This window comes from Aptenodytes forsteri, unplaced genomic scaffold, assembly GCF_000699145.1.
Source record: "Aptenodytes forsteri isolate BGI_AS27 unplaced genomic scaffold, ASM69914v1 Scaffold94, whole genome shotgun sequence".
In the NCBI taxonomy this organism is placed as follows: domain Eukaryota; kingdom Metazoa; phylum Chordata; class Aves; order Sphenisciformes; family Spheniscidae; genus Aptenodytes; species Aptenodytes forsteri.
Window position 1 is genome coordinate 918,603 of NW_008795017.1, and position 25,154 is coordinate 943,756.

The following is a 25,154-nucleotide window of genomic DNA, read 5'->3' on the forward strand; positions in this document are numbered from 1 at the left end:
ATGCAACAATCCATCACCACACCCCATCTCTCCTGCCCTGAAAGATTATTATGACAGACGGAGCCCAAAGTCATGGACTAAATGAACCCAACAGGCATTTTAGAGGGATGGCCCATAAACTAAGGGAATGATATCTGTGTGTATATATGAAGAGACAGGAAAAGTGGTGGTGATTAATTGGGATGTATTGGAAAGTGTGGGACCTGGGCATGACATAGATGGTATAGAAGAAGGGGTGGATACTGTCCTGGTTTCGGCTGGGCTAGAGTTAATTTTCTTCCCAGTAGCTGGTACAGTGCTGTGTTTTGCATTTAGGATGAGAATAATGTGATAACACACTGATGTTTTAGCTGTTGCTAAGCAATGTTTATACTAAGTCAAGGACTTTTCAGCTTCCCATGCTCTGCCAGCTAGGAGGTGCACAAGAATCTGGGAGGGGGCATAGCCAGGATAGCTGACCCAAACTGGCCAAAGGCGTATTCCATACCTTATGACATCATGCTCAGTATATAAGTTGGGGAGAGTTGGCTGGGGGGCATGGATTGCTGCTCGGGGACTGGCTGGGCATTGGTCGGCGGATGGTGAGTGGTTGCGTCATTTTTTCTTTTTTTTTTTCTTTCCCTGTTTTTTTTGTTTTTCTCTCTCTTGCTCTTTTGCTGTTTTACTTTCCATGACAATTTATTATTATTTCAATTACTAAACTGTTTTTATCACAAACCATGAGTTTTCTCACTTTTGGTCTTCTGATTCTCTCCCCCATGCCACTGAGGAGGGGCAGGGGAGGGTGAGCAAGCGGCTGTGTGGTGCTTAGTTGCAGAGTGGGGTTAAACCACAACACTGGATTTGGTTGCTGAACTCATTGGCCAGCCCATTTTCCCTAGTGTTCTGACTGGAACTGTCAGGCTTTGGTATTTGGAGTTGTCTCGTGATGTGTTTTCTCTATTAGGAATGTGTTGGGTATGGATACCAGACTTGAAAGATGGACTAATTGACTGCCTGCTCTTGAACCAGATGTACTTGGAATAGGTCCTGGTTAGCCAATTACTTAGGTTAAAAATGTGTGTACTTTTTTTAATATCTACTTGTTATATAGCAAGGTAAACTCAGCAACTTATTTTTCTATTTCTCATCAGTTGTAGGAACTGAACTTCCTTCTAGATATTTTTCTTCAGTTACATCTACTAGGATTGAATTTGTCAGCATAATATGGTATATCACTGTATTGTTCTAAATGAAAATTAGGCTTGGCTATAGAATATCAGAAGAAATTCACTGTTTAAAAACTTGTTCTCCTTCTATGTTAAGTGAGTTGTCCTATCTATCTTAGGAAAAAAATGGTTATTAATGAGAAGTAATGTTCTTCAAGCATATTATTTTGAGAGATTAATTTTGAGTATGGTTTCTTCTTTCTACCTAGTTCATATCTAGTAATTCCATATAATTAATACTCAGTATACTAAATCTACAGTTTTGAGGTAATAGGTGCGGGTTATGGGGCTTTGGTAGCGCTGTCAGACCAGACAACAGAACCTACTCATTCTTTCCTTTGATCAGACCATGGTTAATGGTTTTTGACACTTGTTTCCAAAGTTGTCTTTTCTGCTCCTAATATTAGGAAGTAGATTGATTATAACAGTGAGTGTTGCAAAGAATATTGGTTAATATCCAAAGTATGGTCAGATAATTATTCTGACAATTATAATAGATGGATGTGCTTGCTTTTCATTTTTGGTGCATTTCTGAGCAAATGATGTCAGAACTGTTAAACTCTTATAATGGATGAACCCATTAACAAGAAAATACGTAGAAAATCAGCTGGTGTAGTTGTCAATCAAATAGTATGGATGTTGCGTTGTGTGTGCTAATGACAATTTATTGCCATAGAGGTTTAAAAGAGGAGGGGGGGAAAAAAAGGCAAAAATTTCAAGTTTTGTTTTCCTTCTTTCCTCCCACCTCCAAGAGAAGTTATAGCTTTGATTTTCCTACTATTCTTAAAGATCTTAGGTTAACTTTTTTAAAACTTGCTCTTTTACTTCACACTAATATCAGGAGACAATGCTGGTTTTGTGCTTAGAACAGTTTATTCAGAATATTAGTAATTAAAGGTATTTTTTATGGAAGCTTATGGCTGGCATAATTTTTGTTGTTGTCTGTATTACATATTTTCTAGGAGAGAAAAGCTCTTTCCTTACATGAAAAGATGTGGTTATATCTGCTGCTGAAGTAGTAAGGTTGTGTATTGTGTGTGGCATACACATTCAGGAATTTACTTGTTTTTACCATGAAATATTATGACTCCTTCTATGAAAAGAAGAATATTCAGGTGGACTCCCCTGTGATCGTAGTATCTCCTGCTATGTGCAGTCAGTTGACTTGCTTAGTGAAGTTGAAAAATTGATACTTAAAAGAATGCACGATTAGATGGAATAGATGGAAAGCAGAAAGAACCGATGTTGTGCCCTTCATGTAGGCAAGTCTTTTCTGTTTTGAATTTACTCTGTGGTAGAAAACTTCTAAATTTGACATTAGAGAACTAAATTCATGAGAAGTCTCTTGCTGAAATTGTCGTTATCCAAAAAAAACCCAGAAGGAGTTGAAGGGAGGCAGTTTTCTTAAATTGTGCATTAAAAAAAATTGTAGATACATATGAACACTTCAAAGTTTTCGGTTTTTAATAATGTGAACCTCGATCACTTAACATAAGTTCAACTTTGTCACTTTGTGCTTTCTTGCATTTCATTTAGTTTCAGATGGTGAAGTTGTATTGGTCTATTTCCACTGCTTGTAAGCCTTGACTTATTGCACTCTATATTGCTATGTATTTGCTCATTACCTATTACAGTGCAATTAAATAGTGCTTAAGAACTTAATACGCTTCATTTTTTCAACTAGATATATGACAATTGTAAAGAGAATATTTCAGTAGGGAATGTATCTCAATCTGTAGGAAAACTTGAAACAACAGCTTTGGGAAAAAGTCTAATAATGAGTTTCACTGCTGTTGAAAAGTGTTATATACCTTAATTTAGATGCCTAATGTTGGTGTTCTCATGTGATCCAGCCTTCATCTGTGAGGGAATTTATGGTGCACTTTAGTTGACGAAACTTAAATGTCTGCTTCAGTGTGAGGTCTCTGTAGGCTCTAATGGAAGGTTCAACACCTTGCTTATTTTGAGTGCCATACTCTGGAGCTGAATGTCTTACTTCAGGGTTATCTGCAATTGCTACAGAAAATGTTTGATATGAGAGCCTAAAATGTAGGATGGCTGTAGGAGATGAAGGGTTTTAGGTTCAGTTGAAATTTGCTTGTTGTACCAAAATTGATGAGTGAAGAATTGCATGGAAGTCTCAAGTTTTTCTTGGATGCCTCATTTGAACTTGCTGTTCTTGAGACTGTTATTATACTAGTTATCTTCAGCCCAACTGTGTAGAAACCTTTGAAATAGAGTACAGTTGAGGTACTGCAGGGACAGCTGCTTTTTTGAGACTGGAGTAACCTCTGGACATCATCTAATCCATTCCCCTTCACAGCAGGGTCAACTAGAGCAGGTTGCTTGGAGCCATGTCCCTGCAATCCAAGACCTGCACATCTCTATCCTCCCTTAGGAGCATGGTCTGAGTCAAGGCCTCTGATGTTCTGGGGTAGCTGCTCCAGTGAGTGCTGGGGATGGAGCCTGGTGGTGCATGACTGCAGTTGCTGAGAACATGTACAGAGAGAGTTTTCGGCCATTGTTTTCTGCAAACTGCTGCACAAAATGCTGCATCTGTTGGCTGTGCTCTGGGCCTGGCACTTACATAGATCTTTTTCTAGGACTTGTTGAAAGGGTTCCTGACTCTTAGTAATCAGGAGTTAGCTGGAACAAAAGCTCAAAGCACCCTTTGATCAGGAACAGCTGGCAGACCTTGTTAAAAGCTTCTAGAGCTTGCTAGCTAGCTCTTCCTGGCAATGGCAGGCATCGTGAAATTCCTCGAAGGCTTCCCAGGGCTCCTCTGATGATCCCAGAAGCATATAGAAGATTAAGAGGATCTAGAAATGGAGCCCAGAAACTGCTGCACGAACTGCTGCATCCTAGCTGTGCTCTGTGTAGAAAACACATGCAAGAATAAAAATTATTTAAGATTTTAACTTTTTAAGTACTAAAGGATGTTGCATTGATCTTGGTGTCCATAACAGCATGATAGACAAAACTTTCCCTTCTAGGGAGTTACCATTAAGTGTCATATATTAAGTTAATGTTGCTTTGTGACCCATCTGGAGTGGCATAAAACTACAGCTGATATGGTGTGATTTAAGAACCCAAGTGTTTAGCCAGGAAAATTAGTTTTTCACATTACTGGGACAAAAAAAGTTGTTGGCATGGTATCTTCTTCTTCAGACTGAGGCTAACTTAAAAAAAAAAAAAAAAGTAAACAGGAAAAAACCCTCTCCTGTTGCTGTTCCCAGTCTGTCTGTCAACTTGTTATTTTGGAGTCATCTCCTGTCTAGTCCTGAAAAAATAATTGGTAAACAAGGCCAGATCTTTGCGGAGGCTCTCAGGAGTACCTTTCATTTTCTTTTGATGCCAGTTGTGTTATTCATCTTAATAGTTTCTGTCCCTGCTGTTGCATTTTGCTCTCTGAAAAGCTTTTTAAAATTTTAAGTACATGCTGCCATGATGAATTTCTCTGCAGTCTTGGGAGAAGGCTTTTTGTCTTGAGGTTGTGTGTGTGTGTCTAAACTGATATGACATCTTCATTCTAACTGTCATTGAGTTTCATTTTTCCTAAAAGATACTTCTGACTTATAAATATGTTGCATTGTATGTCACAGTTTGTCCAAAATTTCTTTGAAAAGGTTTATCTTGATGGAGTTTTTGAGAGCTCGTTCAGGCAGTTTTGGAGCTACTGCTGTCACTGTTGTTGACAATTCTTCTCTTGGTCTTTGTGCTACTATTTGTCTCTTCGTCATCTCTGGCACAGTGCAGACAATTGTAATTGAGTTCTAGGCACTGCTGCTGTGCTGTAATCTTAATTCAGTGGCATTTTGCAATGGAAGCTGGAGCTTATGGAAGAATTTAGGTGCCTATGGACGGACAAGACAATAGGTAAATTGATCTTCCAGGTGATTATGCCCGCTGTCATTTGGTTATTAGGAATTGACAGCTGTGTTGTAGCGATTTCATGAAGTTCTTGTTTATTGATTTTTAATTTTAATTTTTTGTAACGCTTTCCTCGTGGTCAGGCTGTGAAAGACACACATGTGAAACTTGCCTTCTGTGCTAAAAAAAAGTTAGGAAATTCATCACTTCATGCGTAATGATTGACCTTGCCAACATTTTTCAAAGTTTTAAGATGTGGTTTCATGTTCACTGATATTAGACTGTGTGCTCAGATGCGAGTACCCTAACATGTTTGTTCTTGACTAGCTAAAATGGACATAAACTGCATCATGTACACAACAGGGTAGATAAGTATTTTGCTCTAAAACCTATTTGAGCTGTTAGAAGGAATTTCATGTGGCGTGCTATGTCTCTGCTGAAAGTTCATTTCTTTGGTAGAGGTATTTTCTACAAGATATTTGAAAACTTGCTACTTCCTTGTTTTTAAGTGAAGTTCCTCAGAAGAACTATGTAGCATGTCTAAAAGATGGCTTTGGTATGAGCTGGGGGCAGCTCTTATGTTCTTCGATAAGTGGCAGTGTGTCAAGCTTCTCCAATAGAACAATCGTAGGCAGAAGAAAGTTGCAGAACAGAAACATCAAGGAGAAGAAAAATAAAAAATATGCAGAAGGGAAACAAACAAATGGATTATTAAGTGTATGACATTTAATCTGTGAAATTTTTCTCTTCCCAAGTGCACTTTTCCCCAGTAATCAGCATAAAATTTGGTATTAAAATGTTTTGTGTTGTTCTGAGAACTGTGTTTATTGGTAGCTGTATCTCATGTGTTATTGTTTTCCGTGTTCCTGAAGGATTGATGTTCTTCTCTCCAAGCCTTCCTCAATTTAAGTCACTTTCTTCGTGAAAGAATGACAAACTGTTCAAGTAGTTTCTAGAATTTGTTGATGTCCCAAAGTTGAATGAAATTAATCTTGCTACATTGTCCTGCTCATTGCTTCTGGTTTCCTCAGTTGCTTGAGTATGATATTCTGGTTTTCAGTGTCTACCTTTCCATTACTGTTATTTTTAACCAACCTCTGTAGTCTTTGAGAGTTCTGGTACCAGAGACATCCTTAGATCAAGCTTGTGCTTAGTATGACTTGCAGAACAAAGTACTGTTACTAGTATTTTGTGTTAAAGTGGTGTCTTGGTAAGTTCCTCTGAGTTCCTGTCCAAATGTTTACTTGAGAGCTGTCCAACCAGTTAACCAGAATGAAAAACCAGTATCAAAACCAAACAGGTGGTGTTGATTGGAAACTGTTAAAATGTAAAGCAACTTGGGTTCATTTAAGATGTGAAGTTTGTCGCATAAAAGGCTTAATGCAGTCTTATATTACTAGCTTGTTCAGAAAAGAGGTATGCACTGTAGGAGTTCTTGGTATTTTAACACTGGGATTGCTGTGCTCACTGAACAACAGTCCTATTCTCTGTTTAACAAGTAATATTTATGGTGATGTTTCTTCTGCGATTGACATAATGCTGACATACAGTCCCCTTGCTGCTCTGTCTGTGTTGGAGTTCTCTCACCGATTGTCTAATATCATGCTTTGCTAATTGTTGTCATCTTGATAACCCAATTGCTTTGCTAAGTATCTACAGGAAAGCTATGATAGGTGAATTTTATGTCTGCTTTTTTTCGATGTTACTGCTACAAAAAATGTATGCTAATTACTCAAGAAGTATGTTTGCTTCCACATGCTATTCAGGTTAACAGTTTTAAGGAGACTGAATTACGATCTGCCCTACTCATGCTAGATTTCCTTGACTCTGATAGGAATCTGTTTGTTCCTTAAATGATAACATGGTTTCTTCTTGGCATGCTACAGCAAGAAACCACTGCGTCATGGATGCTCAGTCAGAAACTTTACATATTCTAAAGTTGAACAACACCTCCTTAAGGGAGAAGTAATTCCTCATAGCTGTGCTATGCTTTACTTTCTGATCGTAAGAACAATGCAAAATTACTGATTTTCTTGTTAATTATTACGGTAGACTGAGAGTCTCCTATTGCGGTTTTTGTGGAAAACGGTGAAAGTGATTTCTGTTTTGCTGTCTCAGGCAACCCTTTACACCACAAAATAACTAAAACTCTTAAGAACCTTAACAGGCTGTAAGCATCCATGGTAGAAGTCATCTTGCTGTATGTTTGTGAATAGCATGAGACCTGGGAATGTTAAATAAGTTTTACTGACCTCTTACAGAGGACTAAATGTGGAAGGAAAATTTTTTTTTCCTCTCCTCCCCTCCTCCCCCCCCCCCGCCTCTTTTTTCATTCAGTTGACTCTCGCACAAAATGTTTTGAAATACACTCAAATCACAGCTGAGAGCTATATGAATGCCAGCCACTAGGTGGTAGAGAATTTCAAGAGTAATGCAGACTTTGAAAATTGATAAAGGAGTGTTCTCAGGGCTGAATTTCTGGCTTTTCCAGTCTGTGCCTTTTTTGCAGATACTTTACTTTTTGATGGGTTGTTCACTAAAATGATGCTTCCAAACAAGTTTAGACATCTTTTCTTAAAGTTTTCGTCACAGTAATCATCAGTTAAATATAAAACTGCTTGTTAATAAGGTGAAAAGACTTCAAGGGAAAATACTTCGATACATTTTAGTGGTAATCTGCAATAACTGTAAAAATTCAAGAACTCAAAGTTCTTAAAATGTCATCTACTGTGTGTAATGAAATTATTGCATGCACATTTATAATTGGTAAGTGGCTTTAGAAAACAAAATTGAAAAACCTTGATGCATTCGGTTTCTCAATAAAAGTGAAGTAGCTGTTTTGTACCACATCTGAATAGATGGAAACCTACTACTTCAACAGAATGACCAGAACTTTTCATAAGCTTAAGCTTATGAAATTGTTATCATTCTCTGAGGGTACGGGAGAAACTCAAATTGTAGCCAGACCTATTTTCTTTTAAATGTTGGGAATTATGCCTTATTTGGAAGGCTAGAGATGAGAATGGATAGGGATAAATGCCACAAATAACAAGTGTTACTTAAGTAATGTTTAAGTCTTTTTGTCTGTGAATAAACACTCTGAAGTTTAAAGCTTATTGGGGCTGTTAGGAATCTTAATATACTTAATCTTTTTGTTACTGCAAGCAAACTGCTATTGTTCTGACTTAAGACAATTAAAAAAAAAAAAAATGTGGCAGTGTATGAAACCATAATATGCCTTTATATATTTTACAGACTTCTACTTGTAGGAGGCTGTGAAACAGATGAAGATGGAGTATCTAAAGCAACTGTTTGTGGGATATCTGCTTGGAGAATTCTGTCAGGCTCTCCCCATTATAAACAGGTCACTAGTTATGAAGATGACATTAGAATAGTAAGTATGTTTCCTCATTTCATTGGATGAATATTGTCACTGGCAGAATTATGTAACTGGAAGTTCAATATGAATCTCTTTTTGAAAGAAGAATTTAATGCAGTGTTTTGCTATTTTGTAAGCTATGATGTGAGCTTCTAGTAAGTTATCTCTTTCTCCCTCAGTATCTGTCTATTTTTGCTTTTTCTGTAGTATGATTTGAACTTTTAAGTTCTTGATTATCACTTGTGTTTAAAAAAAAAAAAAAAAAGAACAAACCCCAAAACAATGAGAAACAACAACAAAAATGTAGTGTGGAAATATACAAACTCCTTAGTTGTGTACTGTGATATGTTACCTGTCTTTGGAAAAATTTCAGTTATTTTTGTCTTTTTATTACTTCATAACAAAAGGCAGCACACCTGAAATAAATGTTTCAGTTTAAGTCTGACTCTTGATTTCTTTTGCTTCTAGTAGAAGTAAATGTTTGATTTGGTAACAACTACAGTGTGGATAAACTGAAACCAATTTATAGTATACTAGGATAAATTCCAGTATTTACTCTTCTATAGGTATTGCTTAGTGTTAAAAGCGAGTTGTTAATTTCATTGCAAATGGGTAGTGCTTTTCTGTGGCATGATACATACCTAATGAAATGGGCAAAGTTATACAAATTGTGTTTTATTATCCTTGCATTATTTTAAAATAGGCAGTCTTAGGGAAATTTAAAGAATCCTGCAGAGTTGTTTTAGTACTTTAGATATGACTTAGTTTTTGGTGCATAAAACAACGTGTGAGATTTGTCTTTCATTGTGTGATATGTTTCTGTTCTTACAGGCACAGAGAAGAGGATTATTAAAGATTATGAATATAAGATTTTACAGTAGGCGGGGAACAGAACAGGTATTAAGGTCTAGGTCTACCTCAGAAATGTATTTTACTAACATAATTGTCCATTAATGACTGCCTGAGAGACTGATTGAAAGTAGTTTTTAATTTATGCCACTTAAGAATTAACATTGCTATGAAACTTATCAAAAATAATAAGCTTTTAGCATTAAATGGAATAGCTTGCCATTTATTCAGCTTTTTTAAAAATCCAATTAGTTCATCTTCTGAAGCTTGAATCTTGGGTTTTCAGCATACTGACAGGAACAGGTCTAGAGATGTAGAGTTCAATATTAAATGTAAACTCTTATTCAAAAAGGAACGTATAAAAAGCCACCTAATTATTTGTTAATGAATGTAATGATCATAGCATGTTAGGTGTGTGTTATATTCTACAAGAAGAGAGTAGATTGTGATGATGTTTCTCAAGTATACACCCGAGAGAGAAGTAAGAGGAACTCCAAACCCCAGCCTTCTGCACTACCCCACTCCCACTAGAAAACAAACAAAAACCCCATCACCTTACAGCCCAAAATTTTCATACAGTGTGGAGAAGAAAAAATTAATGGATTCAAACTAATCATTCATGGCTTAAATAGGGCAGACACAAAGACTTGATTTTTAGAATCTGTTATGAGATACCATGGAAACATTTTGCTAAGTAGCTTCAAAGGTTTGTTATGGGTCCAACTTCCACTACCAGGACACATGCAAACCTAATGAAACTGCTGATCAGAATCTACTTGTTCTTAAAAAACACCGGGAATGGGTCTTGTATTCACCTCTCCCATGAATGAGTGCATGTTAAATCTTGACTGTCATGCTGAGGTGTAGGTGTGTGCTTTCTATATTTCTAAGGCTTGGCACACAGTGCTTGTGGCTTGCTTCTACATGCCTTAGGAGCCACCTATGCAGTACTACACCACCTTCTCCTACCTCTTGTCTACTAGTTGTGTGTAGCCTTTGTTTGATTCCTTTTTTATCCCCTTTTCCCTCTTTGTAAAAAAATTTTCCCTTCTTTTGCTTTCCAAAGAAAGAATAGTAAAGAACCTGTCTACCACCCTCACTGTGTTCTCCTGAGAGGAAAAATGCCTGGTCTGAAGTTATATGGACTTTGGAAATGACCTTAATAGATTTTTGGGATGTTTAGGTGACTGGTTAAAAGAAGAAATTGCATGCTTGATTGGAAGAGGAAAACAAATCTTTCTGAATCTTTCTCAAGGGTGGAATGGGGAGAGATTTTATTTCCTTCACTGAAAATATAAAAGAGAAGGCTGAAGAAAACTTTTTTACTGCAAGGCTGGCAATGAGTGTAGCTGTACTAAACTTCAATGTCATTGCACTTGCCAGTACTAAATTTACAAAGAAAAGCAGAGATAGTTACTCATCCTTGAATGTTTTAATCCGATTTCAGAGATTATGGTTTAAATATGTGAGGTATAGTTTACATTCGTAGTGGGAAATTGGCAACAGTGTTAAGGTATGACAGACACAGCAGCTAGAGAACTTGTATATTAGAACTAGCTATATTGGGATTTGATTCTTAGTGTTGCTAACTTAAATGATAATTATAAAATGTGAAATGCCAACCTGCTGAGGTTTTCAGTATCTTTTTCTGCAGTTCCCTTAAGTTGACAAGCTGTTTACTGAGGCAGCATTGTCTGCTTTGCCAAAGGACTGATTAATCTCTACAGATAACAGCGCTCGGGTGGTAAATTTGAATGTGGCCAGAATTATTACTGACTACTGAGTAAATGTTTAACCCTTGTTAAGATCTGTGATGTATACCACTGACCATTTATCTTAATGGGTTATACGTTTTAGCTATATGTTTCTAAGTCCTTTAACAGTCTTTTGTTCTTTGTCCTCTGTGCATGCAACTTGATTTGTAAAGTGAGAATTGCCATTAGTAGGCATTTACAATTCCTTAGCAAACTACAGTAGAAATTGCAGTACTCTAGCTGCTTCTCTATCAGAGAATACTTAGGAATTATTTATATTAGAAAAAATTCATAATTAGTTAAAAAAAACCTTAATAATGCTCTCCTTTTCAATTAAAAACATGCTTTAAGCTTGGGTTTAAGCAGTCCTCTCAATAGCTGCAAACCACTGTACAACAGTGAGCAGATGACTTGATCATTGTTGTTTCTGTGGCATAGCTAGAACTTAGAACAGCCTAAGAAATAAAAGAGAAATAATAAAAAACCTAACAAACAAACCCTAAAAGAATATTGTTATCTTCAAATGATACCTACCACAAATGTGCTGTAGAAACTCCATTAAAACTTCTTAATCATATGGATGTCTAGTAACTTTTGTACTTCATTTATGTTGGGGTGTTTTCTAAGAGGGGAGGCACTGCTTAAAAATTGATTAGCTGCAGACTTGGACAGTTCTAACATTATTGTAGTATGAATCTTTATTAGGAAGTTTTTAAAAGCGAACTGCACTAACCAAATGGGATTTTATAAACAATATAAATTTTGGGAATCTACATCCTGCTGTCTTTCAGTGAAGACTAGACTCTCTGAGAACCTAATGATCTTTCTGAAAACATGGAAGTTGTGCTGGGGGCGGGGGGAATAAATATAAATTGTATTTTTAGAAATTGTTATGCATTGCCAGTGGCACTAAGTTTGACTTCAAAATTTGAGTGTATATTTGGAGTCTCTTGTCTCATGGAAATAGTGTATCGATCCAGTTGTAATTGTGTGGGAGTTCATGAATCCTTAAGGAAATATTTTGTTTGAAGTACATTTTGCCTCTTAAGATATCCAGAGCTGAAGGAAAACTTAATCCAGGAGAATTTTTGTAGCCTTGATGAAGTTTACTTACAAATGTTGAATTCATCTGTATGGAATTAATCTGATGTTTGCTATATTGCTGCTTAGTCTTTTGTTGCCCAAGAGATTCTTGAATTAAGATTCAGTGTCCTGAAATGAACAATGTGCTCCTCCAAGATATCTTCATCTGTGTATCTCCTGTACCCCCCCTTTTTTTTTTTTTTTTTTTAATTTTAAAAATGCTCAAAAAGTTTGCTTCTGGGGAGGAAGAGCTGTACTAAGCTGTGTTTGCATAACGATCTTCCTTGGGTGGACCTGAGAGACAGGACAGTAGAAAACTGAGGTTGCCAAATGTTTCCTCTGAACAGATGATTTGAGAACAGCCTGCAATTTTTCCTCCAAGTAGCTCCGCATTGATTTCTGCGGCCTTCTCCTAGGAATGCCACACTTTCAGATTTTATTTGCTGTATGACAATGTGATACAGAAATTGACATTCCTAAAGATTTGTTAGTGTTGTGGTAGTGTGCTTTATACAGGTTGCTTTTACTCTTCCATGCCACAATTGATACTTTACAATTATTCTGACTTCTAGCATAGTGGTGTGGTGTGTTTGGTTTTTTGTGGGTTTTTTTTTTTTTAAATTTAAAGCATGTTAAATTTTCTGGGTAGAAGATCGTACAATTTTTTTTCCTAAAATAGAAAAAGTAGTTTGGGCTTTTTGGGGAGGTCTTTTTGGTATGCCTTGTTGTATGTGGGGATTTTTTTGTTTGTTTATCTGTTTTTTTTTTTTTACTTTGCTGACATAATGTTTGGCAGGATGGAGTTTTCAAGATGAATCTTTCTCCTGATGGAGCTCTTCTGGCAGCTATTCATTTCTCAGGAAAACTGACAATCTGGTCTATTCCATCTCTCAGACAACAAGGAGAACATAATGTTTGGCAGGATGGAGTTTTCAAGATGAATCTTTCTCCTGATGGAGCTCTTCTGGCAGCTATTCATTTCTCAGGAAAACTGACAATCTGGTCTATTCCATCTCTCAGACAACAAGGAGAATGGGACCAAACTGATCAGGTAAGAAGGATGTAGATGTTTAGAAATTTGCAGTATATGTTTTAATCCTCTGGAGGTATGTTTTCCTAGGAGATGAGAGTAGTTCAGATTACTGTGGTTTAGCTACATACTGTTTTTCCAGTCAACTCCATATTTTTCAAGAGCCCTATATTTACTTTTACGATAGTCTTTCTGTGTTTTAACTATAACCCTTAAACTTTAAAAATTAAGAAAAAGAACCGGTTGTGTTGGAATTTTTCATGAGGCATTTTGATGCCAAGTGGGTAACACTGGTAGAGGTAGACTGAAATGCTATTTTTAAAATATAAGTGGAGGCCAACACAGGTAACTTTGAATGGTTGAAATGAAATTCTGCTGGATGTCTAATGTGCTCTTCTAGTTCTCCCTCAAAATTTACCTTACCTTCTGCCAGGTAACACTCCAGAATAGTTTGTTTATCAGATTGGTATTAGTAAGTCACATGCTTTCTACAGGAATTGTTTGCAAACCTGAGTAGGGGAAATTAAGTTAAGAATTGCCCAGACACTGGCAAACTTTTACATGACTAGTGTGAATTTAAACACTGGGAATTGAAAACTAATTAGTTTTCAAAGAAAATTCCAAAGAACTAATACACTCTCTGGGTAAGGATAGCACTTTATTTTAATGAGAAAAACACATCCATTTTGAAAAGTGACAAATCTGAAATGATGCACGCTAGTTTGTGAAGTATTCTGGTTTTACTCCCATTAATTTCTTGACTAATAGGTATGGAAAGGCTTTTCACTTGAAGTACCATGTGTTATGTTCTAAACTTACAAGACATGAACTGACATGAATTCCAAACAGGGTAACCAGTCAAATGGAGTCTTTGGTCACTAGACATAGGTGGCACTAATTACCACCAATATTTCCTACACAGTATTGATCTCGGATGGTTTTATTGTACATAAGTGTGTTTCTCGTTAGAAAATTATTGTAGGATGAAACATTTGCTGCTTAGTAGTAAACAGTTATGTTTTAGTGCATGTGCTGATTAATAAATTCGCATGTTATCATGAAATATTTGCAGTTTCTGATTCTTCTCTGTAATTTCCTTTTGCATGGTAAATCTTTGTACAGTGTATTGATTCCTTTAGAAATTCCAATATGAAAATATTTCCTCCAGTTTTTGTAGAATGTTTTAAATTCTTCAATTTTATGTATTCATATGAAACACAGGCAGCTTTCCCCCCCCACTATATTGAATTTCTCCTCAGTCTATGTATTGCACAATAGGCAGCGTAAGGTCCACAACAAAACACTTCCTGATGTTACATATAGGCATAGATTTCTATAATGAGGAAGAGGACAAAATGAAGGCAGACGTCTTCCTTTGGGTATCATAATGACAGTGAGGTTAAATGAATGTTTTCTAGAAAAATTACAGAAAAAAGATAGGCCAAAAACTTTGATTATGGGAAAGACAAGTCAATAAATACCTGTAGAGATAATGGTACGTTGCCATCCTGAACACCACTGGTGTGCTGTTACCTTTTTGTTCTGACTGCAAGGCTTAGAAATGTGGCTGTGTTGTTGTGTAGTGTAAGTTTTTGTTCTTGCAGGTAGGCAGTCAGATCTGGTTAGGCTGTATTGACTGTGAAATTGTACTGGGTCTGGCAGGGAGGGATGGAGTTTGCTTTCTTCACAGCAGCCCGTATGATGCTAGGTTTTTGGATTTGTGACCAAAACAGTGTTGATGATACCTCAGTGTTTTAGCTATTGCTCAACAGTGCTTATACAGCTTCAAGGCCGCCTCTGTTTCTCACTGTCTTCCCTCAATGAGTAGTTCGGGGGTGTGCAACAGCCTGGGAGGGGACACAGCCTGGACAGCTGACCCCAGCTGACCAAAGGGATTTTCCATGCAATGTATCGTCATGCTCAGCAATAAAAATGGAGCAGGGGGAGGTTTTGGGTAGGTAGGCATGGCTCAGAGGCTGGGTGGGCATTGGTCTGCTTGTGGGAGGTGGTGAAGGATTGCTTTTGCATCACTTGTTCTTTTTTTTTTTTTATTTGACTTTGCTTATTAAACTATAGGTGGTGAGGATTGCTTTTGCATCACTTGTTCTTTTTTTTTTTATTTGACTTTGCTTATTAAACTATCTTTGTCTTGACCCACGATTGTTCTTGCTTTTGCTCTTCCTGCGCTCTCCCCTGTCCCACTAGGGAGGGGAATTAGCAAGTGGCTGTGTGGTGCTTAGCTGCTGGCTGGGGTCAAACCATCACAGAAATGTAGTTCCAAGCTTATTTAGGAAAGTACTTTTGAAAAACAAACAAAAAATCCACTCCAGTGTTGGCAAAAGTGTTGTGTGTGTATGTATGCATACCTATCTATATCTATCTCCATACATATCTATATTTTTAACATACACTTCAGGTTTTTGTGAGAATACAGATTTTGCTCAACATTTACAGTGAATTTTTTTTTCCTTTGTTTTTAGCGATAATATGTATTCTGAAGCAGTTTTCAGGACTATCATTTAGTGAGGGTGATATAAAGGAGTATTACAGTACTTGACTGTTTTCAGAATGATTTTTATAGGTGAAATTGGTGTCTGAGTATAATGGATATTTTCATAATGTGTGCAATTCCTACTTAATTGTCTCCCAAACGTATTTGTTAAGTTAAAGTGGCCTCATGTTTACTTTTAATTAGTAGACCCCTCTCTTTCTACTAAAAAATTAAGCCTGAAAATCACCTTTTGGATGACCCAAAACTGCTTCGGTTGTCTGAGCTGTATAATCTACCTGCAGCTGGGGGCAGGATTACTGTCATCTAGGTTTGTGTAGTTCCTGTGTATTCTAACGTTACTAAATAAAGTTTAAAAAAACAACACAGCAACAGCTTACTAATTCTAAATGCTGCAGTGCGTCGTTAAATGATGCTGGTTCCCTTGCTGCACTAGTCTTGAAAGGGGCTTTCTGGTTATTTTCATAAATACGGTAAATGCATATAGCACTGTTCTAGGCTGGTACTCAGGATCACTGCACAGAGCAACCAGGAGGACTATTTTGGAGATTCTTCTTCTTCTATATGCTTGCAGTCCTGTGTATAGACATGAAAAACAAATGCTTGGTGGGATTCTGAGTGCTGGAGGGCCTTCATTTCAGAAATCTGTTTAATGCTGACTAGGCCAGGTCTGATGGTATTTTTGTTTTCTAATACAGTGTTTTAGGAATCCATCAGTCTATTTTGCTTTGTTTTTGTTCTGATTTAACTGTTTAGAGAAGAATACAATGACACTACAGCAGCTTTATGTTTTATGTTCAGGAAAAGTTTTAATTTATGTGTGAGCATTTTCATTGAAAAATGAGTGGGTCAACAATAGAGTAAATACACAGATTGTCTGTGTTACAAAGACTTACTTGAATATAATCTTTTTTTTTTTTTCCCTCTTGCCCTATTTTTTCTTAGCCGGGTTATGATGAGATCAACCCAGACTGGAGACTCTCTAGTGAAAAAAGAAAGAAAATAAAAGGTATGTGGTTTTGTTAGATCATTATTTTATACCACTCTGTAGTTAAAAGGATTTACACAAATATACAACGATCTGAAATGGCTTAATTAAATCTCAATTAGAATAGCGGCCAAAATTGTACGTATGATTTGAATTTGTAGCATGGCATAGCTAAATGAGTGTCACAATAGTGTGGGGTGTGGGGTTTTTTTGGTTTTTTTTAAATCCTCTCTTAAGAATTAATTTGTTATACCACTCTGTAGTTAAAAGGATTTACACAAATATACAACGATCTGAAATGGCTTAATTAAATCTCAATTAGAATAGCGGCCAAAATTGTACGTATGATTTGAATTTGTAGCATGGCATAGCTAAATGAGTGTCACAATAGTGTGGGGTGTGGGGTTTTTTTGGTTTTTTTTAAATCCTCTCTTAAGAATTAATTTGTAGCCATAAACCATAAATAAGGGGATATTTCAGTTAGTACAGGACTTCATTTATTATTAAGCATGCGATTATGACTCTGTGGAATGCTGAATATTCAGCAGACATCTCAGCTTGTATCAGAAGCCACTGCATCAAAATATCATAGGTAACACGTTATTAGAGTTCACAGTCTAAAAAACTGAACTTAACTTTTCTTTCTGTGAATGTCTAATAAATACTGAAAGCTAACGTACTTTAAAGAGATCAGTTTAAAATTCTGAAACAAAAGGGCTTTGTTTCCTCCGACTGGTTTTGCCTCAAGTCAGTCTCTCTATTCTTTACCCAAAATTCAGGCCACTGTGTGCAGCCATTTATCACTTGGTTATTGCATGGCTCTTCCAAGAGTGCAGAGATCAATAGCTGTTCCATGATCCGTTCACTACTGCTTGTATACGTCTATATTATTAAAAAAAATCCTCTGTGTCTTTAGACTATTTTTCTTGGTGATTCTGTCTTTGGGTTAACACATCTGACCTTCATAGGTGCTAACTAAGCACTGAAGTGGCAGAAAAGTGATAAGTTGATCTGTTTCTCAGTGCTGTTTGGGGAAAGGTGGTTTTCATCAGAGAAGTGGGAAATGACAGTGTAGTGAACAAATTGAGCTGACTCTGGTGAACATTTTGTCCCAGCATCCAGTTACCATAATCAAAATAATCTGAGAAATGACACAGCTTTCATCTTCAGTTGCGTTGACTTTTTTTTTGTTTAATCTTAACAACCTCATCTTGTAGGCTATTTCAAGAAGCCTTATTCATGGTTGTCATTTGTGCTCAAAAGCAGTGTAGCCTTTTCTGATTTTCACCAGTATTATGTTTGTAGCCAGGGAGACTTGCTTAAGGATGGCCTGGGAAGTATTGAAGCAGATCTATATCAAATACCTAAAACTTGTCATGTTTTGTGCAAATAAATCTGTTTACTATGAATTCTTTTACCAAATAATATTAAAAAATATTAAGTCCAAAAGTGTTTTTCCCCTCAGCAGCTTTAGTTAATGCAGAACTGATTCAGTAAAATAAAATTGATCTAAAATACAAACTTAGTGAACCAAGGATGCATATACAATAATAAATGTTTGTTAAATTGGGCCATCAGATGAAATCTCTTAATAATTGAGGTCACTTCTGTTCTTATCTGGTGTTTAAAGTTATCTTTCTTTGTATGGCGCTTTCTTATTTATTTATTTTAGATAAAGAATCCTATTACCCATTGATAGATGTAAATTGGTGGGCAGATAATTCTGTCATCCTGGCTCGCTGCTCTGGTGCATTGACTGTGTCATCAGTCAAGACGTTAAGAAACTTGCTGGGAAAGTCATGTGAATGGTTTGAGAGTTCTCCTCAGGTCACTTCAGCTCACGATGGAGGATTTCTAAGTCTGGAGGTGAGAAATGTGCACAGGCAGATATCTTTTTGGAATGCAATAGAAACAGTTTGCTTTTCTATATGTAATCCTAAGGGTGTTATGTGCGTGTGTGATATGGTTTAAAAAAATATGAATTACTAACAGGAAAAGCGATTCTGTTTCCTTATCTCTAGGTAGGTATTGTAGGGAAATTCAGAACTTGCTGCAATTCAACTGTCTTAATAAAAACTTAATTGTCAAATAACTTCTAGAGAGCAGATGAGAAACTCCTAGAAGGCTGAGTCTTAATGAGAGGAATCTTGCTGCAGGAAACAGTTTTGTGTCGACAGTTTTCACTGCTTTGTATGTTAGTGTATTTGAAGAATACTGCAAGCATCCCTCTCCCATTTTGAAACAGATGCCTCTTACAGAGGGAGTGTTTTTAAGAGAAATGAGGAACGCATTTAAATTAAGACCAAGCCGTGTAAGAGATCTATTTTTGTTCATCTTTAGTAGGATTCCAGGAAGGAGTAGAACATAATTTTGGTTAAGAAGTTAACCAGGAATTTTCTTTGAAATGAAGAAAATAACTATTTTGTAAGGCTTACACTGAAATAGGTCTTAAATATCTTAAACAAAAGTTTAAAATAATATTTATCAGAATATCTCAATAGGTACCAAAGCTTGCATGTATGTTTTTGGAATGATTCTATGATTCTGAAAATTAGATACAGCCAGTGACCGGCATACAGAAAACCTTGCTTTGGATAGCTAAGAGTTGAAAACATTGCTGTACACTGCAGTAAGCTATATAACAGTGTACTAAGATGTCTCCATAGTTCTGTGTTGTCCAGGGTAGGTAGGACACTACTACAAACCTTCACCCTTGCTTCAGTAGGTAAGGGATGAAGCCTCAGATCTAGGAGACAGACCCGGTCAGGGTTTGTGGAATATATTAAACAAGCAGAGAAATAAAGGGTTTAAAGGAGAAGGGGAGGAAGGATGTTGATTCTGAAATTTGAAGTACTGGAAGTGGAGATCTACTCAATTCTCACCAAACTAGTTGAGATGTAGTAGGTGGATGCTTCATATTCTACCTTTAAGAATTGTTTTCTGTGCAGTGTGAGATAAAACTCGTTCCAAAAAGATTACGCTTGGAGAGCAGGTCTGGTGATGAAGATGAGGGAGAAGATGACTCTGACTCGGATGATGAAACTTCTGCTAAGGACAGATACTTCAGTTACCTAAAGCAAGGCCTGTACTTTGTGACAGAAATGGAACGATTTGCTCCTCCACGGAAACGTCCACGTACTATTACAAAGAATTTCCGCCTTGTCAGTTTGAGATCCACGACTCCAGAGGAACTGTACCAGAGAAAAGTAAGTATAGAAGGAAAGGTCATATCTCTCATAATCAGCTTTATTTAGAAAGAACTTTTTATTTTTCTTTTAATTCTTGCTATATTAACAAAAGGATTTAGGCACATGTTTCTAAGGGTCTCTTAGTGTACTGTGTTACATAATCAAAGGGATCATTGTTTAAAACTAGCATTATAATAATTAAAATGAGATGATGTATGCAGGTCACTGAGGAGACACTGCGCATCATTAGCTTGGCCAGACTGGGAACTGTACTCATGTGAGTGTTTACAAATAATGAAAGACCTGGCAGATAGATTGAATGAAATCATTTGAGCTTGTTATTGGCCAGGGAATGGGTTAACTTATACTCTGATGTGAGTATAAGTTTATTTGCATGTTTTTTCAGGCATGTATACAGATTAGGCCTGTGACTCACTCTCACCGAAGAACAGATACTTAATTTTTACGACTGCTCTAGGCAGTACTTTGTCTAGGCCATTTCAATTGTTCTGATGGTAAATGAGCCCACTCTATAGCTGTTAGTTTCCAGGGAGTGCTGATGTCATACTGGTTACCTAAATAACTTCTTCCTTTTTCTTGAGGAAAAATCTCTGATTTTCTAGAGGTGTCCATCAGATCTGAGTGTTACTCATCTGTATCTTGAGCCATTCTCTTTCCTACCTGCTTAAGCATACCCGCAGTAATTTTCCCTCTGCCTGTTTCAACACACAGAATTAATAATGATTGTTTCATATGGAAATCAGATGACTTTCATTTTCATGTGTTTGCTTTTTTAGATTGATAATGAAGAATATGGGGAAGCTTTGTCTTTGGCTCAAGCATATGGCCTTGATTCTGATCTTGTGTATCAAAGACAGTGGAGGAAGTCAGCTGTTAACGTTGCTTCAATTCAAGACTACTTGGTGGGTTTGTTTTTTGTGACATTCAGGCTTTCTTATCAGAATGGCTGTGTTATCTTTACAGAAATTGAATTCTCAATTGTGTTCTAATTTATACAACATAAATTGGTGGCAATTTGGAGAGCTGTCCTGCAAATTCCATTTCATGTCATGTGGAAGAGAGTCATCTTGTTAATTTAACTGAAGGCCTGATCCGGTGACCTTGGAAGTTAATGGAAATCTTTCCTTTCAAGTATCTTCTGTTAATAGCAGCTTGCTGTCTCTGGTGTAATCTCTCCCCCACATGCAGCAGTAGATTGTTGCCTGGCAAATGAATAATAGTAATTGGAAATATGAAGCATTTAAATAACTTCTAAGTATTTTAGAAAATTAAATGGGAAGGTGTAGTTGGTATCAGTAGCTATATAGCAAAGTTTGAATAGCAAAATTTACAGTGAACTCTGCTACCTGTAACTGGAGCTTTTCAGTAGAATCCAACGTGGTTTTTTTTGGCTTGGAAGAAAGACTTCAAACTCGGCAAACAAGCGTTGTCAAAGATGCACAACCTAATGGTGCTACAGGGTAAAGTCTTCCAAGAGATCAGGAGAAACATAATCTAATTTTTATTTTTTCAAGTCAGATATTAATTGAATGTCAAAATAAGATTTTTATAAGTAGCCATGTTCCATGTGCTATGTAATCTCAACTGAAGATCAGCAGATAAGGCTAATAATATTTTGTGACTTTGGTGTGTCCTTTCTGTCACAGAATCCTATGGGCATGTGAAGAGGTTGATACTGAAAATTACTCTAGTGCTATTGTGGGATACACTCGGTTTATAACAATTGCATTTTAGCCCAAAAAGTCACATTTTATTTAGTGTAAGGAGGAGTGATACTAATTAGGGAATACAAATAATAACTTCTTTTCCATTTGTTGTGAAAGTTCTGCTAAATCATTTGGCATTTCTGTGCCCTTTTCTGCCGCATACACTCTGAGGGAATTATGTTTTTTGCATTCTCACCTCTTTTTTTATTGGTTCACATTGTCAGTCATCAGGTTAAGTTGACATTTTCTTAAGTGGAAGAAACACATTAGAAGATTTTAGCATCTCCAGTTTCATTGCTTGAATTGAAGCATATAACATTCTGTCTATACTCTTGTTCTTGGATAGAGCAAAATTAAGAAGCGCGCATGGGTTCTTCACGAGTGCTTGGAAAGAGTTCCAGAGAATGTGGATGCTGCTAAGAAGCTGCTTCAGTATGGCTTGAAAGGCACAGACTTGGAGGCTCTTGTGGCCATAGGAAAAGGACAAGATGGCGGCAGGTTTGGGAAGAGTATTTTTTTCGTTTGTTTTCTTTTTAAAGAGTGGTGTATGAAGTCTTTTCTAATAATTTGGTAATTTTTTTTTTATCAACCACTAATGAAAATGTTAAGATGCTTTTGCAGGACATAAAGAAAAGTAATGCTTTGAATCAAACTATTCTAAAGATGTCCACAAGGTACCTGTTCTCCTTTTACCTTTTACAAAGGTAAAATCACTGTTTATTTTGTACTGCATTTTCCCTCTTCTTTGGATGCCCTTTATTTTCTTCATCACAGAGAACTTCTGATGTCACTATTTTTCTATGAGAATCTGTTTCTGTTGTATCTTCTGGAAGCTGCAACTACCCCTATAAATGCATTTTGTTGTATATCTTAATTGTTGTAATGATCTTATGTTGTTCAAGTGGGGAGGGGAACAAAGCAAAACACAATGGGTCAGTGGGGAAATACACGCAGAGACAATTCTCTTCGGTATTCAGTTCCTGGTGGTAGAAATAGAAGAGGCTGTTCTTCCGTTGTGCAGTCATCTATTACCATTGTATGCTGTAGAGTTGCTGCCAATCCCAGTGCTACCTGTGGAATTTAGAAACTCTTATCAACTATCATAGCTGTGTGGTTGGTGGTTTGTTTTTTTTGGTTTGTTTTAGGGAGGGGGTGGAAACGAGATGATGCCTCTTGTTGGCTCGTGATGAGTGCCTGCTGCTTTACAACAGCAAAACTCAGTATTATTATTTTCTAGAAAAGTTTAGATTTTTAGTCAAGACATAAACAGAAAGCTGTGTTAGTAAGTTTATTCAAAAATTAGTTCGTCATATCTTTTTGTTGGTTGTTTGTTTGATTGTTTTTTTTTTTTTTTAATCAACATTGATTACATTGTTGGTTTTGTCTTCCAGATTTATCTTACCAGGGGAGGTGGACATTGAAATTCCCTATGAAGACTTTTTGTCACCAGATGAAGAAATGGATACTAGAAAGGAAAAAGAGGCCAAGAAGCATCAAGAACTGCTGTTATCAGTAAACTTCTCAAAGTAAATGAAATGTTAGGCCACGTTTTATTCAGAGTTATAGGTTTATTCTAACTACAGAGTTGCAAGTATGTAATTACTCTCATGTATGTTATTCCTAATAGGAAAGTGGTTTAAATTTTAATAGGCATTATATTGTGTCAAAGTTCTCGGTTTACTTAATTTCTTGATATATTCCAGTGCACAAAGTCATTAAAATGTGTAACTATTGTCTTCATATGCACATGATGTACAATATCAATTGCAAGCATGAAAATTCCTGTTTTGAACACAGGCTGACACTGGAACAAAAAGAACTCTGCCGTAGCAGGCTGAAGCTGTTAACTTACCTTGATCGCCTTGAAACCTATGAGGTGAGGACACTTGGTATCTGGCTACAGTTCTTTTGAGTTCTCATTCTATAGGCATTCCTGTAATTTTTTCGTCGCATCATCATATCTTTATATATTGTAGTATTAATGTTTATAGTCTTCTTGAAATGCTACAGTCTCTCACTTGAGAAAAGTAAGCTGTTTTCTGTTCAAGCTACTGTGTTTCTCCTGCTTCACTGTTGCAAATGGCCGGCTTCTAGTGTTGAGAGGTATAGCTGGGCAGAAGTCTGCTTTGAGCATACTGTGTCTGCAGGGAATTAAGATATGCAACAACGTGGGATGTGGAGTTGGTGCAGGATTACTGTTATTTCCCTCTGTCAGTCTTATTAGCAAGTTTGATACAGATTCTCTAACGAATCATCTTCTTCCATGAGCTTACCAAAGTGAAAGTTTTTGGAATGTCAAACTGTGTTTTGCTTAGTTTTTTAACTTTAACTTCGCAGTTGGCACTAGTCACATAATGACTTTTACCACATCTCTTTGTAACTAATGTTGTCTAAACCCTATTTAAAATAAGGCAGAGAATTGTCTTAGCTTATCAATCAAAAATGCATCTGTGTTTTTCACACTGAAACAAATAAAAACCAACAGCATGCTTTTCCACATAAATCACATACTTATTCATCCTAAGATAAAGAAATGTGTAGGCTTTTTGATGCTTTTGTAAGTCTTGCATAAAAACCAATCTTTTATAAGTGTTTTTTTTTTTTTTAAAGGAAATCCTTAAAGGGCCTCATGCAGCTGAACAGCACTATGATGGTGAATTCTTCAAGAGGTTCAGAAATCAGAATATTGTACTTTCAGCAAGAACTTATGCTCGGGTATTAAGATTTATTTTACTAGAATGTAATTTTGTGTTGGTATTGCTGTTTTCACTTAAGCGCATTTTTCCCCCCTTTGAACTTGGTTGAATCTCAATGGGAATTTAAGAGGTGGGGGGGTGTATTTGATTGTAAATAAATAAATGCAGTGACCCTGAGCTAATTTTTTTTTTATTGCTAAAGAAAATTTTAAAATTAAATGTTTGTTGCATGACCTAAGCTTACATTTCTTGCTTGTTTTCAGTCTAAATCAGTCTTAAGCTAGTTCTGCAACCTAATGTTTTGCTCTTTAGGAAAGCAATGTCAGAGCCCTGGAAATTCTGTTCACTTTCCATGGATCAGCTTTACTTCCACACAGACAGGCAATTCTCTCCAATTTTCCAGAGACTACTTCACCACATGAATATGCTTTCTTGTTGCCTGAAGCTTGGTAAGGATGCATCAGTGGATATTAACTATAAAAAAAAAAAGATTTTTAGGTTAATACTTAAATTAGTTTCCATATATGGCAATCTGCTGTTGGTTACCTGGAATCAAGAGAGCAGCTTTGTCTTTATGTACTTGACGAGTCTTCATTTTCTGCTTTACTGTGTGCCATTCATGGAAGCTTTTTGGTCTCTTTTGATTAGAATCTTTTGATTACAGGCCAATGGCATCCTGGCCTGTACCAGAAATAGTGTGGCCAGCAGGAGTAGGGAAGTGATCGTGCCCCTGTCCTCGGCACTGGTGAGGCCGCACCTCGAACACTGTGTTCAGTTTTGGGCCCCTCACTACAAGAAGGACGTCGAGGTGCTGGAGCGTGTCCAGAGAAGGGCAACGAGGCTGGTGAGGGGTCTGGAGAACAAGTCTTCTGA

At 36.7% G+C, this 25,154-nt stretch overlaps 1 protein-coding gene across 1 annotated transcript in view; it reads left to right on the forward strand.

Annotated features, from left to right (window-relative positions):
• The window catches only part of NBAS (neuroblastoma amplified sequence), a 219,080-nt gene that overhangs the window by 16,424 nt on the left and 177,502 nt on the right, over positions 1-25,154 (forward strand). The window contains 12 exon segments of the mRNA XM_009275562.2: positions 8,334-8,472; positions 9,289-9,354; positions 13,066-13,194; positions 16,628-16,691; positions 18,343-18,536; positions 19,619-19,876; positions 20,656-20,781; positions 21,932-22,083; positions 22,977-23,111; positions 23,383-23,461; positions 24,196-24,300; positions 24,594-24,730. Of these exon segments, the coding sequence (XP_009273837.2) occupies positions 8,334-8,472; positions 9,289-9,354; positions 13,066-13,194; positions 16,628-16,691; positions 18,343-18,536; positions 19,619-19,876; positions 20,656-20,781; positions 21,932-22,083; positions 22,977-23,111; positions 23,383-23,461; positions 24,196-24,300; positions 24,594-24,730 (1,584 nt within the window).